At 33.3% G+C, this 16620-nt stretch overlaps 1 protein-coding gene across 1 annotated transcript; it reads right to left on the minus strand.

The window, feature by feature from the left end:
* Positions 1-3962: 3962 nt before the first annotated feature.
* LOC148603615 (cAMP and cAMP-inhibited cGMP 3',5'-cyclic phosphodiesterase 10A-like) lies at positions 3963-14450 on the minus strand. The gene is made up of 3 exons (XM_088552958.1): positions 13663-14450; positions 7015-7516; positions 3963-5379 (listed from the first exon to the last, which is right to left on the minus strand). Exons 1-3 carry the CDS (start codon positions 14274-14276, stop codon positions 4063-4065), a joined length of 2433 nt encoding a protein of 810 aa, XP_088409084.1. The 5' UTR covers positions 14277-14450; the 3' UTR covers positions 3963-4062.
* Positions 14451-16620: the final 2170 nt, after the last annotated feature.

Raw genomic sequence — 16620 nt, forward strand, 5'->3', positions numbered from 1 at the left:
AGATTTTTTTTTTGTGAAACGGCCACGGAATCGTCTTTTGGTTTTGTTTTGTTGTGTGGCTGTTTTTTTTTCTTTTTCTTCATTTTTGTTTTGTTTTTTTGTTTTTTGTTTTTGTTTTGGGGTTGATTTTTAGTTAGGTTTTTTGTTGGGTTTTTTTTGTTTTTTTGTTTGTTTTTGTTTTCCTTTGTTTTTTCTTTTTTTTTAATGGGCAATATGTTTTGTAATTTAAATGGAATTTCAAGAATTCATGGGTACAATATATTGTTGAATCGATAATAGCATAATTTGCATTCATTCGGTAAACCAAAAATATATTTCAGAGGAAGAAAGGGTTTCAATACAAATACGAATTTTACCTGATATTTACAAACAGTTGTTAATAAGTACCGTGTTTTCATTAATACAAGTTGAATTTTCATGCAACCTGTTAATGTTTTTTGTAACCAAATTATTTATATAACAGTTCCATTCTTAGATAGTAAAAATTTATTTGATCCTGCAATTTAATGTTAGATTCATAACGGTATTTTTCATATTAATTGCTAATTAAACAAAAAATGATAAACCTTGTGCAAAAACATTAAAGTGCACAATTCATATATTCTGGTTTAATGTTACAGAATTATAGCATTCTTTGAATTATATTTGTTTGATGGTTATATAACCGTAAAACCATTTAAATTATTTTCAAAAACGAATGAAACTGTGCCATGTTGTGCAAACAGCCGGATGTTATTCATAAAAGTTTAAATTGTAAATATAATAAGTGATATTTCGAAACCATTAAATTACTGATGAAGTATGCTTAACATTAATGTTAATTGCGGAATCACAAAATCAAGGTGATGCCTTATAGTTCTACAATCGTTTACCTTGGAATGGACTTCACCTTTTTTTCTTGTTATTTTGCAAGCCATTTTTTCGAATAAATTTTAATTTCTTAAATTACACAAGTTACTTAATGGTTATTGTTTTCCCATCAATTAGATAGCGTAACGGCTACTACATGTAAATATAAATTTTTTAATCACTACAAGTATTTGTTCGCTTTCTGTAGCGCTGTGAACGGTATTTTTCATTTTGGGAATACCATCAGCTAATGTAGACAAAAAAATCCCAAATTTTAAAGCTTAATGGGCTATTTGTAAAAAATTCAAACGTAGAATTGCGATTACGAAACAATGGCTATAATAACATTGATTAGTTCCGTTGTAGCTATATGCCGTTTGATACTGTAATTTAAAGCATTGCAATCGGTTTATGTTGCATTTAATGGTGTGATTTGATTTTTTTCATTAAGCACCACAGATGAATAAGCAGTTCTATGTGTAACATATAAATGCGATTCCAAGCCATTAGACTAACTAAGGGTATTGTTTATTCATTTTCAATCCATGATTTACGAGTTACAACAGAACATTTAGAAAATTTATTACAGTATGTTTTTGAGAGTTTTATTTTCACAGCAGGAAATTGGCGACTCTAATAGCACAGCAAATGTGATATTTGAGCGCTGTTTTGAAGGCAGTGACCGGAAACTGTATATAATAATAGGTGATTTATGATCGACAAGTACGTCGACAGACTGCAGATTCCGATCAAATACTTAGAAATAAGGCCTTTCAATGAGCACATGATACCACCTTCCCCATCTCGAAGAAAACTGAACAACTGCTTTAACTAGCGAACAAAAACATTCATCTAAAAGTATACAGACCTTTATAACTAACAACACTGTAAAGTTCGGAGCAATTAACAAACAGGTATAAGACTAATATGTTAATTAATTGGAAAGAGTGAATAACCAAAACATGATCACAAGTGCCGAAGAACGCCTAGATTTAACGAGTGTCCGGAACTTGTTCCGCGCACGAGTTAAATCTTAATGTGTTCTTTGCTTTAGTGACCATATTTTGGTTATTCACGATAAACAATTTATTATCCTATTCATTATATAGATTTCCTCCACTAGTCATTGTTATTTTCAACATAAATTTAAAATTTTGTGAACGGCGGATTGATATTCGTATTGTGACGTTTTTGAAGGAGAAAGCGCGAGAGTAAAATTACCTAATTTATTTCACAGTGTGAATTATCGAAAAAAAATACTGGGAACATTCGGTAAATCACTGCTATCTATATAATAGATGGAAATAAACAGCCTTTTGAGTGTTAAATGCGTTCGATAATTGAAAAGGAAATCACATTTAAAACGAAAATATGCAGGCTTGGAGGAAATTCAAATTTGAAGCAACTCAGAAATAAAACACAACGTGTTTTCAAAATAATAAAACTCACTAAAGTATACCCCACCTCCATACCAGTTACATGCACCATAATTTAAAAATACTTAAGAAATCGTCCAACAGAAAGTTGGTGTGGCTTTCGTCTGAAATAGAATCTCACAATATGGAGTATATTCTGTCAAGCACCAAGTATCTCTGATAAGTAGTTGGATAAAAAAACTAACGAAAAGGTTACGAAAGAACGAATGGGTGGGCGGATGGACGGACGGATATATACCTCCCGTAAAGCGGAGAATGATAACTTTAAAAAGTAAATTTGGATATTAACTAAAAACTCTTACCCTTACATTAAAATACGGTGGTCGCAAGATATGGTGCGACTCGAAAAAAATACCCAGGCCCTTGTAGATTGTTAGCATGGAATAACTCCAGAAAAAATGAAATTCCACTAAAAGTATGTATAAAGGCCTGCAAACAATTATAACAAACAATTTATCTCACGTTTCAACCAGACGTTTTCAAAATATGGCGCGACAAATAAAACTTTTGCCTTCCCCCAATTTTTTACATAAAGCGGAACAACTCTGAAACTAAAAATCTAATTTTCTCCAAAAAAAATACAGACCATAATAAGACAATCATAACTAACAATTATGTCAAATTTAAATACATTGAACTTAGCGTTTTCAAGTTACCGTGTAACATGTTTACGACGCACGGACGGACGGACAGTTGCATAAAATAATGCATTAATTAGAAATTAAGGGAGTTAACACTGTAAATGACACTGAAATACAATAGAAACTATTATATTTTGGATGTGAATTAACTCCTAAGACCAGACCGGACATGTTGGAATGAATTTTACATTTCATCCAATAGACCAATAAAGCAACTTAATACTAGTAACAGAAATAAAAATGTGCAACAATTTTGGGAGTATGCCACATATTAACAGAATTAGCATAATTCTTACAAAGATTGCCACATAAGTACCACCAGAGGTTATCGTACAATCTCCCAATGAAAACGGATTCTCATTGGACAAAACTATAAAACAATATGGAGGGAATTTTCGAAAGTTGTGGTAGCCCCTCTCAAAAATGTGCATTAATTTTAAAATACTCCTAAAATTTTAATATACTATAGGTAGTATTTGATGTACCGTTGATAAGCTAAAGCCAATGCCCATTGACCTTGCCTCTTACTGGGCACACACCATCAATGGTATAAGGCGTTGGCACCACACATACTAATAAATACTTTAAAGTTCGTTAGTAATGGAATTGAAATCTTGGGATTTCACGGTGTCCCAAACAGGTCTTTCCTGGGTTTCATAAAAAAAAAATTCTTAAGTTTTTCAAAGTATATTTTCCATTTTAAATGATTGGAATGGTCGAATGAGTTGAAGGAGGATTTTAGGGACATCTAAATTTGAAATAATTTCTGAAATTGATCTTCGAACAATTGTAAGAACTCCAGTGAATCGATAACCTCATCCCCACCGATTTGGTATGTAATTCCTATCCCCATTTGCCTTAAAAGTACAAGAAATGACTTTAAGGTTTAACAGCTCTCATTAAGTAGACTTATTTTAGCTACCTATAATTACTTGAAATCTATAATAAATGCAAATCAAAACTGGGCATTCTAAGATTAGTTGTTCTTTAGGTTTTTTTTTGTAGTATCAGGGTCTGGATAAAAAAAAAACTAAGATTGTCCTGATTTCTTTGATTGGTATATTAATTATCTACATGTATATCCTTTAACAAAACAATGCAAAATATCACAGAATACGGCTTCGAATCAAACTGTCTTAATCGAACCTGCTACTTCTTGGCTTCAGAATCATTGCGGACACTGATGAAGCGTCTTGTTCGTCCAGTTCTACCCAATGTTCCCGGTTGTCATTGATGCCTTGTAAGAGAGATATTGTTTGTGGCAGAATGTCCGATAATGTTTGATATAAAGGTCTACAGATAAAATCCATGAAGCCGATTTGTTGCTTTGGTAGTTCGCCAAACTTGTTCCTATCCATCATCGGTATAGGTGTGAGCCCGTGTCTCCTTTCTTCGTCTCCCTGGAAATAAAATTCGTTGTACAGATTTTTGGTTGTTTCCTTCTGTGTAGACCAAGGTTTGCAGCAAGCACAGAGATCGGCGCCAGTCATCATCAAAGCCATTGCCTGCTTGCGCATACCGGAATTATCAATGTCAAACACACCATCTTTGATATAACCCGCCAGTGTTTTCTGGTTCCCGAAATAAAGTGCCAGATCGGTAGCAATAATGTTATGGCGGACAAGCTCAAGCATATCTTTATATTCATCTGCGGAAAGGAAGCTAAATATATCTGTGCCATCCGTTTGGAGTATGGTCACAGTTTGACGATAATGGTGTTGTTCCATGACAGAGGTAGAATACAGATTTGCCAGAGGCAGGTTAAGTTTCTGGAAGAAAGCGTTGTTGTAACCACGATGATCAATGTCGTGGCATAAACCGGAAATGGTGAATGCCAATTTTTCGAATTTGGTAAATGTTTCATCCCCATTCACCATGCACCAGAGACTGTGGAAGACGTGGAAACCATGCTGCCAGTTGTGGTAGGTTACTGGCCGATAATTTTTCCTCACGGTGAGTGTAAATCGGCACAGTTTCTCGAACTCGAACGTGTCCGTTCCGAACATGTCTTCGAGAAGGTATATAACATACTGTGGCAGCATGTCATCAAACTGATAACAACAAAAATCATAAAATTTCAATAGCTTTGGAATCTCATCCTCGATCTCTGTCATACGATCTACCAAGTGTTCTACTTCATCTGGTGGTGTTTTAAAGTGAAACTCCAGCACCTCCATCGCGACTTTGTACTGTGCTTGCTGTTGTTCTAGCATGTTGAACAATTTAGAAAAATGTAGAGCCAATGCACAATATACCGCAAATAACTTGAAGGCATTCTCGTCTGCGTTTGTAAAAGCCTCGCTATCAAGACTGTTCAGGAGCTGAACGACGCCAATGACTTTCTGTTTACCAATAATAGGCATGCACAAAATACTTCTGGTTTTGTAACCCGTTAGCTTGTCAACATCTTGGTTGAAGCGGTCGTCTTCGTATGCATCGTATATATTGACAACCTAAAACATAAAAAAGGACAGTAATTTTTAAGGGAAAAAATATTTTGTTATTCATCTCTGCATGCACAAATTAAATATCATGTACAAATTGACTTTCACTTCTTACAGACTATTAAGGTTGTGGAGGAGATTGCATTTATACGATTGACTTGTGTAAAACACAATGTCCTATTACATTGGCTCCTTTTCACTCCAATCATATAGGGGACAGAGTGAGTGTTAGCAATGTCCAGTATATGCTGGGGGTCTGAACCATGGTGAATAACTCAAAATCTGTCCGTCGGAAATGACGTGCTTCGGGAGTGATTGTTTTGACCTTTTCGCGCAAGTTCCGAGTGACTTTTTTTTGTTTTTTGTTTTTGTTTTTGATTTTGTTTTTTAATCATTATTTATAAGTAAACAAAGAAGCAAACAGTGGAATAAAAGAATATTAAATTCTTACAGTAAAGAACAGCTGCAAACCTCAAGAGTGTGTTTAAAATGTAACACAATCCTTTCTCAATACTTCTATGACCGAGACGCTACAAATATCAACAACGACGATTGCATCACCAACCAAGTTGTTTTTGAGAAATAAAATTGGTAAAAGAAGTGTTTTGACAAAATAAATCATGCAGGTTACATTTATTTTTCCTGAGTGCTAAAGCCCTTTCAATTATATTACTAGAAAATCTATTTACATCTTATTCTACTGAGGATGTACGTATTTAGCTAGAAATGGCTTCGTTCCTCAAAGGCAATGCCTAAAATTAGATGTATATAATTATATGCATATACAAAATGTAATTATCCTCGTAATATTTTTGTCACCAATAATCCAAAAAGCTGCCATGTACTTGATGTCATTCCAGATACTGCTACTGATTTGTAAGACGGGCAATCGCTTATGAAAAAGGCGTAAAGCTTTAAAATAACGAGACTTTTTTTCTCGGGGGGATTAGTATAAATATACCTAACTCGTTGAAGCGTCATTGACTTGCATTAAGCTTGTTGTAACTTAAAATCTACAGTCGCATGAATTCAGAATTCGACGTCAATTATTCACAGAATAGAATGCTAGTCATTCATGGCGTCATTTTCGTTTTCATGAAATTTGTTTGAAATTCAACAATAATCAAATTGGCATTCCTAAATTTTGCTCTCAGATGCCTAATTAAAGAACAATTAGGAATATTAAAAGAGTTGCATATTGATCGAAAATTGAAAGTTATAGGTTTAATTGCATTTGGTAATTACATTTCGATCTATTACCTAATAATTTCGCTTGTTTATGAAAATGTCCTTATAATGGCTATCATTCAAACGCAAAATAGAAAAAGTCAAGTTCGTCCATCATTAAGTTAATTGTGTGAAGATTTCCCATCAATGAACATAAAAATACATGTAAAATACTTAGTATGCTTAATTAAATTGACCGTTTAAAGCGAAGCCTGTGTTTTTCAGACACATGCTTGTCCCAGAAAGTACCTTTATTTCATTCATTAATAATGACCATCTTGTGTGTAAATCCACTAATGTCAAAGGTCAACAATGACATTTTTGCAGTGTTAGCCAATATCTGGAAAAATATGAAGCCGAATGAGAAAGTCTTTTAGGCGTCAGCACAGGCAAAATTAAGGACAACAGAACTCTTACCTCTCCTGTTTTTGCGACATAACCAGCGATACCAAGTTCTTTATTGAATCTTATTTGTGCCTTTTTGTTGAGGACTACATTGCCATGTTCATCTTTTTCGCCTTCATCGAAATAATCGGCATATAGTTCTTCCTTCTCTTCATCTACAAGAAACATTGAGATTCGATCTGCATTGACCAACTTTTTTGTAAAGGTCATGATTTTCTGAACGACTGAATCAATGCAGTTGATCTCATCGAAGATTTCCTTGGAAGTTTCGAGAAGAAAGTCATTTAGTTTTCTCTGAGTTTCAAGGGTGTTTTTGATCAACGACTCGTGCAGGCATGCAGTCACCCACGACACAAGGGCATGCGCAGTTTGGAATTCACTCTTTCCGAATGGTAACTTTGAACGTTCTCGTGAGACTTCGAGAATGGCAAAAATGTCATTTGAAGGTAGAATGACTGGTATACACAGAACACTGCCAACAGAATATGCGACGGGTCCAACACCTTTTGGAAATCTGTAACAAGAAAAATGTATTAAATGTTAAGCTTCTGATGAATTCTAATTATATCTAACTGCAATACATGTACACATTTAACATACAAAATCCGAAACGTTCTGAAATTTTTTTATGATAACGTACAATGTTTAATTCGGAGCCCTGAAATAAGTAGAGACCAGTTTCTGGACATAACACATATTGATATATATTAATATATTTTTTAAAATTGATATAATTAACATATTTTTTTAAATAAGGCTCAGTAACTCTAACTAAAAGTCAAATTTATTGATTGTCGTTATGATCACTATGTCCTTTACTTTATTTTTCACTAGTCTTATATAATACATGTAATTTCAGAACCAACCTTAGTTTCTGACTAAAAGGCCGTCGACCCTTATAAAAAACAAAACGTGTACTTAAAGAGACCAAGACGATTCTCATATTGATAACGATACATCCTGAGACTAACGTAACATTTAAAGAAAACACCGGAGGAACAAAAAGAGGAATATTTCAGGAAATACGTTCACTTCTTTAATAATGTAATTGTACCTTTACATATCTCCAATATAATAAAATCATAAAATTATAATTCAATACAATGAAATTTAATTCAACATCCGCAATACATACAAATGAAAGAATATACCAATTTAGAATTGTATTGAAATTATAAATACATGATGTAATCTTGCATCTTTACAACACTCCGATATTAAATAACACCGTTACACGCAACAGAAACATGCGTTTTACAGATACAAGATATAAAAGAGATATTAATATACGTCAGTATGAATTAAATTTCGTACATTAGAAACTTCAAATAATATAATAAATTCATGAATAAATGTGACATTGATTTTTGATTATTTTCCACTTGCTTTAAAAATGTTGGTTCAACATGCAATATCGAGAACTTTTTCATTTATCTGAAAAGTCATCCATCTCAAAATTCAAATGGAGTGCAAAAAGGTCGAAAGCATAAAATTATACATGTAAGTTGTATGATATTTATATCGTCGGCTTGTACGAAATGTACCAGTCGATAAAATTTATGTCGTCGGCCTGTACGAAATGTACCAGTCGATAGAATTAATGACGACTACCTATATCGTTCTTATTTTTTGTTTGTTTTTGTTGTGGTCACGTATATTGTTTATTATTGTTGCTTTAGTTATGTAATTTTATTATTTTTGTTCTTTGTTTAAGGTTTGTTTGATTGTTTCCAATACATGTAGAACAAGAATTCGATGGAGAATAAAGCGTGATAGAATTTTGATAAAGTTGTCCACATCTACATATTGCATACATTTCTCGTTGTGTTTGTACCTTTACTGTTTTCCCTTAAACTACTACATGTATTATTTGGATAATTTTAATCCCTGATTTATACTTGTACATATACGGTAGTAGTTGTTACATGTAACGTGTAAAAGACCGGGATAAGAAATAACCGACCACACTTATTACATAAGTGAAATCATTCATCAAATTATAAACTGTTTATAAGCAAAACAATATTAACTTATAACAGAAGCATCCAAATACTAGTAATTAAAAAAGTTCATATCAAATCCTTGGTACTGCTTTAATTAAGGTGGGAGTTAATGTACTGTCAAGTTTATTCGTTAATTTAAGTATAAATTTTATAAGTAAGGAAAACTAAAGCAACGTCAATGGAAATGGGAAGTTACATCGCTACAGAAGTTTTATGGTTGTCATCATGAACTCGAGGATCGTTACGATGTATCCATCTGCACCATGAGAATCATGTTCAACGTGTCATAGTTTTCTTTCCTCTTTCGTTTACCCCGGATTTAACTTTTTAAGAGCAACTCGTAGGATGCTTCTAGAAAAGCAGTGAACACTTACCCTACCGGTGCAACTGGTCCATGCTTCCAGTTTTTAGTCGGGTTCGAGTTAATTATTTTGATTATTTTATGTTCTTTGCTGTGTGTGTCTGTTTTCCATGTCTTGTCTTTGTCCCTGGATTAAATTTTTTTTATTTCTGCTCGAATCTTGCAGGACCGGACTCCGACACTTTGTAAAAGAGGGGTGTCAGCTGAGGTTCTTAGGACATTATTTGTCATTTTTTTGGCAATTATACCAAGAAAATCACAAATTTTCCAATATAAAAGAGGGTGCCAACCCCCAGCTACCATCTCCACTAGAAGCGCCAATGATCTTGGTTCCCTTGATTACTCTTCCCTACCACGTAAAAAAATATTACGATACAGACACATCCACCAAACAAAACGACACTAGCCTCAACAAAATTTAAAAAAAAAAGATAACATAAAATGGCAACTACAAAAACAACAACAACAAAACCAAACCAGGAAATGCATACGTTTTGAATAATGTCATACATAACCTCCGAAATTGACAAGGTTCTTATTATATTATATTCTTTAACATGGATCGTACACCGAAATTGTCAATAGTCTTCATGGAGACAAAAGTAGGTCAGCAATTGTCAGTAGAGTAATGCGGTTTTCATAACGTTGAGCAATAATAACATATATCAATATTGTACCTTTGAATGAAATCCTATTCACAGATGTACAACAAGAGAATGTTACATCACGCTATGGTTAAGCTAAATACTATTTCATTCATATTTATCCCACCTAAACGCACTATGTAATTTACAATGCTAACGACAAATAAATAGAACATTTGCATGTCTTCACGAGTATTTTATGGGATTAAGCTGTCCGTAAAACAAATTTATTAAACTGCTGATTAGGCTTCTGATATTCTAGAAAGTGTATTCCTAATTCGCACTCGTTACTCAAAAACTGAGAAGAACTTTTCCCCGTTATTATGTAATACAAAAGGCTGAAGTTATCCATTTTAAAACTTTTTTTTCGTAATTTCAAGCCTGATTCTGTTTTTTAGCTTTTCGTATGATATTTACAAAGTTCTGTTATACATGTATAATAAACGGAATATAAAAATTGAAACAAAATTTATGTGATTTGGGTTAACATGTACACATGGTTACTGATTTGGTTATTTGATGGTTATCAATTAAATCATCCTTAAAATTATCGATGTAAATAAAGATTAACACTTGACTGATAAGCAGGAAGAGGTTCAATTAGTTCTGACACGATAATGATGTCTTCAGATACAATGTCATTTGTTCTGATCAGCATCCCACTATGATATGTAGATACTGATAAATGCCGTGCATATATATGAATGGGTTACATAAATGCATTACATATACAATGTATATGAATGGGTGTCGTTTTTTTCAAAGTCAGAATATGTGATAATTATGTAGATACAGATAATGTAAATGCCATGCATACTGTACTATGTATATATGAATGGGCTACATAAATGCATAACATATACAATGTATATGAATGGGTGTCGTTTTTTCAAAGTCAGAATATGTGATAATTATGTAGATACAGATAATGTAAATGCCATGCATACTGTACTATGTATATATGAATGGGCTACATAAATGCATTACATATACAATGTATATGAATGGGTGTAGGTTTTACATTATCAGAATATATGAATGGGATGGGTAAAAATTTTCGGGGCCGCGCACCCGTACCCTTTTACATGTTAAGTTACTCCCCCTTTTGTGCAGGACAGTATACATGTTCCTTTTTGTATATTATTATACAATGTGGATACAAAACCTTGATTTACTCATTAATTCTCAGCCTAAATGTCCTTGTAAGTATCATGCAGGGGTGATTTATAGATCGAAAGACCACACGTGTTATTGGTAGTATATATTGTATAGATTCATATAACATTTCATATAATCTGCTTTCTAGTGTAGGGGTGGGGGTGAGCTATCATTTTTTAATGGAAATAACTGTAAGCACTAACAACACGGCTTTCACGTCAAATGTCTTTTACTCTTTCTTTGAAATAGCTGTTAACTAAAGTATTCTCTGAGTACTCTATACTGTTCACAAATCATTGTCCAATTCATCAATAAAATGCCTAAAGCATAAAACTTACTTAGATAGAAAATGAAAATACGTGACCGTTTGTCGAATTTGTCACTTCATAAAAATGTTGCATGATTCTTGCTAGTACAGCTAGTCAACTATTGACTTAAAAAGAAATAAATGTAAATGTTTTCAAAAATGTAAGACGTGAAAACACCAGTCCGTTTTCGGTATCAAATGTTTACATTGAGTAAATACTGGTGTAGTGTCACCTACAGCAGAATTATCTTTTACATACATGTATATATATCCCTTATAATACCTTCAAAAACTTTAAAATTGAAAATCGTCAAACGCCACGTAAAAGTTCATTTGTCGGGATTATTTGATCACAAGAACGTGAAACAGTAAAATTTTGTCCGGGATAAGAGTGTACCTACTCTGCTGGTGTAGCAGTTATTTTATAATTTCTGACTTAAACGTTATTCTACTTGAAATACAAAAATGCATTGAATTTTTGACACATTCTTTTTATTGAATTTCAAAACATAGTGTGTCAACAGCATTCACTAAAAATATTAATCTTTTAAATCTTCCATGAAATTGTAACCTGAATATATACAGTTCAAAGCTCTGTCATTGTCCTAAATGTTTTTTAAGCTTTTGATATTGTCGCCTTTTGGAAAAACAGTACAGATTCGACTATAGACAATCCTTTGGCCTTCAGGAATTCAAAGCATTACAGCTTTTATTTGCATAATAACCATAGTCTCGAAATCAGGGGGGAAAAGTCGTAGTGTCAACGAAAATCTAAGTTTGGGACATACATATGTATATTGCATTTTCTCCTTCTTGGTGGACGTGCAAAAGATCGAAGATAATACTGGTGTAGTGTCACCTACAGCAGAATTATCTTTTACATACATGTATATATATCCCTTATAATACCTTCAAAAACTTTAAAATTGAAAATCGTCAAACGCCACGTAAAAGTTCATTTGTCGGGATTATTTGATCACAAGAACGTGAAACAGTAAAATTTTGTCCGGGATAAGAGTGTACCTACTCTGCTGGTGTAGCAGTTATTTTATAATTTCTGACTTAAACGTTATTCTACTTGAAATACAAAAATGCATTGAATTTTTGACACATTCTTTTTATTGAATTTCAAAACATAGTGTGTCAACAGCATTCACTAAAAATATTAATCTTTTAAATCTTCCATGAAATTGTAACCTGAATATATACAGTTCAAAGCTCTGTCATTGTCCTAAATGTTTTTTAAGCTTTTGATATTGTCGCCTTTTGGAAAAACAGTACAGATTCGACTATAGACAATCCTTTGGCCTTCAGGAATTCAAAGCATTACAGCTTTTATTTGCATAATAACCATAGTCTCGAAATCAGGGGGGAAAAGTCGTAGTGTCAACGAAAATCTAAGTTTGGGACATACATATGTATATTGCATTTTCTCCTTCTTGGTGGACGTGCAAAAGATCGAAGATAAAATAAACTTATTCTCAAGTTTGCAAAAGACATTTTGCACTGTTTTGGATACCACTTCAAATATTGAAAAGGTCATGATGTCTAATTTTTTAACAGATTATTCCACATTTCGAGTTTGTTTTCAATGTTTGCATACTGTCTTAATATTGAGAGTCATGAACTGATTTTATAGTAAAAAACTGTTTAGAAAATCTTCAAACTGTTTTGATAAGAGATAATAATCGAATTTTAAATGTTAATATTTTGGTCATCTTTTTTAAATTTTATAAAGAGAAGTCGATAGTCTATATTAATGCCATTAGCACAAAGGCGAATACTTTCCGTCAATAAATCTCATATAAGTGTCAAAAGCATTCATCGAATGAGTAGGCTTATTGGCTAAATATTTTGGTACACTAAAAGTTGTTATAACATTTGAAAACCATGAAAGATACAAGACATTCCATTGGAAGTTAGGAAACTCTTGCTTTGGTTGATCGTAGAAAGGTTGCTAGAAAGAAACATGATATAAAGTTACTGCTATTCAATTTGGCCTGTTTTTCACATTCCAAAAAATTATGTATATTTAATTAAAACAAAAATTCCTTGGGTTATTCCTATTAAGCCAAAAGTGTGACGGACGGACGGACACAAGGATCACTGTATATCTTTACAAGTAAACACTTATATCCATGTCTCTTCAAGCGGGGATTAAAAATCTAAATCAAATACACAATTTACCTCGAATCGAATTCTATATCATCAATAAGGATGGATTTTCGTTCTATCACAGCATGAGCGGCTACGGTCGTACCTAATCCAGTCGGCCCATACGCCACAAGTTTTCCGTCCCTGAGAATACGGAGTTGGTGGTTTTGGTGGGTAGGTATATAGACACAAGTGTGATTTGCGTTAACAGCGCGGGCGAGTATAGATACTGTTTCAGACATTGCGGCATAAATGTCATGGTCTTCTACAATATCAATTAAATGACTGCTCATTTCTTTCACCGAATCATTTAAGAATCTTTCTTGTAGAGGTATTGTGGCACAGTCCAGATTAATTCCCTTTTCCGGCTTCTCTTGCTTTTTCTGTATCAATAACTGCAAAGTTTCCAACGAAACAGATTCTAAGACATAACTTTCAAACACCTCTGGCTTCTTGATCAGATAGTTTTTAACATCCAGTTCAGTCATTTCTGAAGATTTGTGCCGATTTCGCCACCTCCCTCTCGTCTCCTGTCCCGGGAGTGGGGTGTGAAGCCCCGTCCGTCCCAGAACAGAATTATTTGAGGACATTGTATCCGATAATGACGTTATGTTGGTAACTCCATGATGATAGACCCAATTCAACATAGAAGACGTCGCAATGGTGACGGTAACGTCACAAACTCGTGATAAACGTCAAAATAAAATTCAATACGTCTGACGAAACAAATTTATCCAATTTCTCTGAATATCCTATCATTTACTATTAAAACACTATTCTAGAAAGAGAAAAAAACTTTAAGAACGGCGATTTATAGAAGTATCCAAGGAACATATTCATCCTTTTACGTCTACGTGTTTATTTTAAAGATTACATTTGAATACGATCACAGTGATTTGTTTACACGACGTTGCAATCGCGTGAAAAGCATATGAAATATAAATAACACACCGTATATAACTATCTCACTTTCTATCCTCATGTTAAAACCTTGACTGGGTCTTGCTGTGTCAATTTAAATTTTTGAAAGGAATTTAATTTTAACGCATGAATACGAGGTACGAATTTACATATTAACATATAAACTTTTTTCGTAGCCGCGAATAATTTGAATGAAGCTTTTTTCACGAAAAGAGAGGGCGGTTGACGACAGAAGAATGATTCTTACGGCCAGTTGTCAATAGCTTATAGAGATTTCATGTATTTAAAGCACTGAATGATGGGTTTTAAATGAAAAGGAAAAGGCGAAATATTATATAGAAATTCTTTTATAAATATTCATTGCCTTTTTCACATTACTTGATTCTGTTGCAATTGAAATATTTTAATAATGAAACTGGTCAATTTTCAAATTTAATCAAACTTGACATATAAATAAAAGACCTTGAATTTTGGGGATTTGAAAAGTAAAATTCGGTATTGAAATTAATCTGTATTTCACAATATTGTGACAAACAAACTGAACTACATTTGTTTACCTTTATGTATTATTCTAAGTCAATTAATAAATCGTTAGTAATGAAATTTATGATTCACAGTGTAGTAAGTGGAGTTTCACTTATAATTATATTTAACACATACGCAGGATGCCCAGAAGGTTAAAACTTTGACGATTCTAAGATTGACCTTGGCCTAAACTGTGAACTACTGTAACAGTCAATCTGAATCTAACGCATGTGGTGCACGACAGCATACATGTAGCATAGCACTGGTCAGTCTATATTCAGAATTTTCGCCCGATGATATGCGAGTCATGTTTAGACGGAATTAAGTTTGTAATATGAAAAGAACAGCTGGGAAAGGTCAATAAGACAATGACCCAATGGCTGATCACATCGTCAAATGGCTTACTACCGTTCAAGTTTCAGGAGAATGATTTCTGAAACTTATATGATTTGGAATTACACTCGAGTTAAAAGCAAAAACAATTTATACAATTTCACTCTACAATAGGTTGTTCTGTCCTTGGGGAAAAAATGTTTGACACATTTGGGTGCGAAAATACATTCAACCACATGAAAAATGTAGATATGAGCGCGGGACATTAGTAACGATATAATAAGAAAGCAAAGATGTGTTAGGGTTCCACTAAAATCGATATCTATAGGACATTCCGTGTTAAATTGTTTTCATTCATCATTTTAAGTATTCATTAAACATAGCTCTGAAACTTTGCTATATGCATATTTTCAGGCGAGTGGCTAGGCGGAAGCCCGGAAACCTAAGCTTCCACATCATCTTGCAAAAAATGGGAAATGAAACAAAAATAAAGAAATAAAGAGAGAAGTGTAGTGTAAGAGGATTGGTAATCTATATGCGGTAGCGATCACGTGTGGTAGCGATCACGTGATTGGGGATTTCTATGTTAGTTTGATTTACTATGTCCTTATTGAATGAAGATACAGGTTTTCTATGTGACACATTGAATCCCATTTTCATGAAGGTAACATATAGACGTCTTTTAGATGTAAAGGATTTGAATTGTCTAAGTTCAAGACAGATCGACAATAACTCCAACATGGCTTAACGGATTAAAACCAAAATTTGACCAGAGATAGATCTTATCATGCTGAAACTTTTACCCATGTCAGAATTTAGTTAAACCTAACGATTTTGGAGATATATGTGAAAAACTACTGTCTGACCCTTATGTTCTATTTTTTAGTAACAGCGGTCATGTTTTTCGACGAATCAAAAATTCCCAAATCAGTTCTATACAGGATACTCCAAGAAACATTCATACTAAGTTTCGTTTCAATTGGTCAAGTAGCGTCAGAGGACAAGACTTTTGAAAGAAATAACATTAAAAATAGCAAAAAATGACATGCAATGTATACTGTGTGTGGACCACTTGTCGTTTCTAAATGGGCTTTTTCAAAAATATTAAGAACGTTGATGATGGTTTTCAGGGCAATAAGTCAGCTAATATAAAGACTGGACCCCTAAGAGGTCAGATTAGTACATTATAACATGCATAAAATATTGATTTAA

Source organism: Perna viridis, chromosome 11, assembly GCF_037379345.1.
Source record: "Perna viridis isolate PV_CMFRI_1.1 ecotype Kerala chromosome 11, ASM3737934v1, whole genome shotgun sequence".
NCBI lineage: Eukaryota > Metazoa > Mollusca > Bivalvia > Mytilida > Mytilidae > Perna > Perna viridis.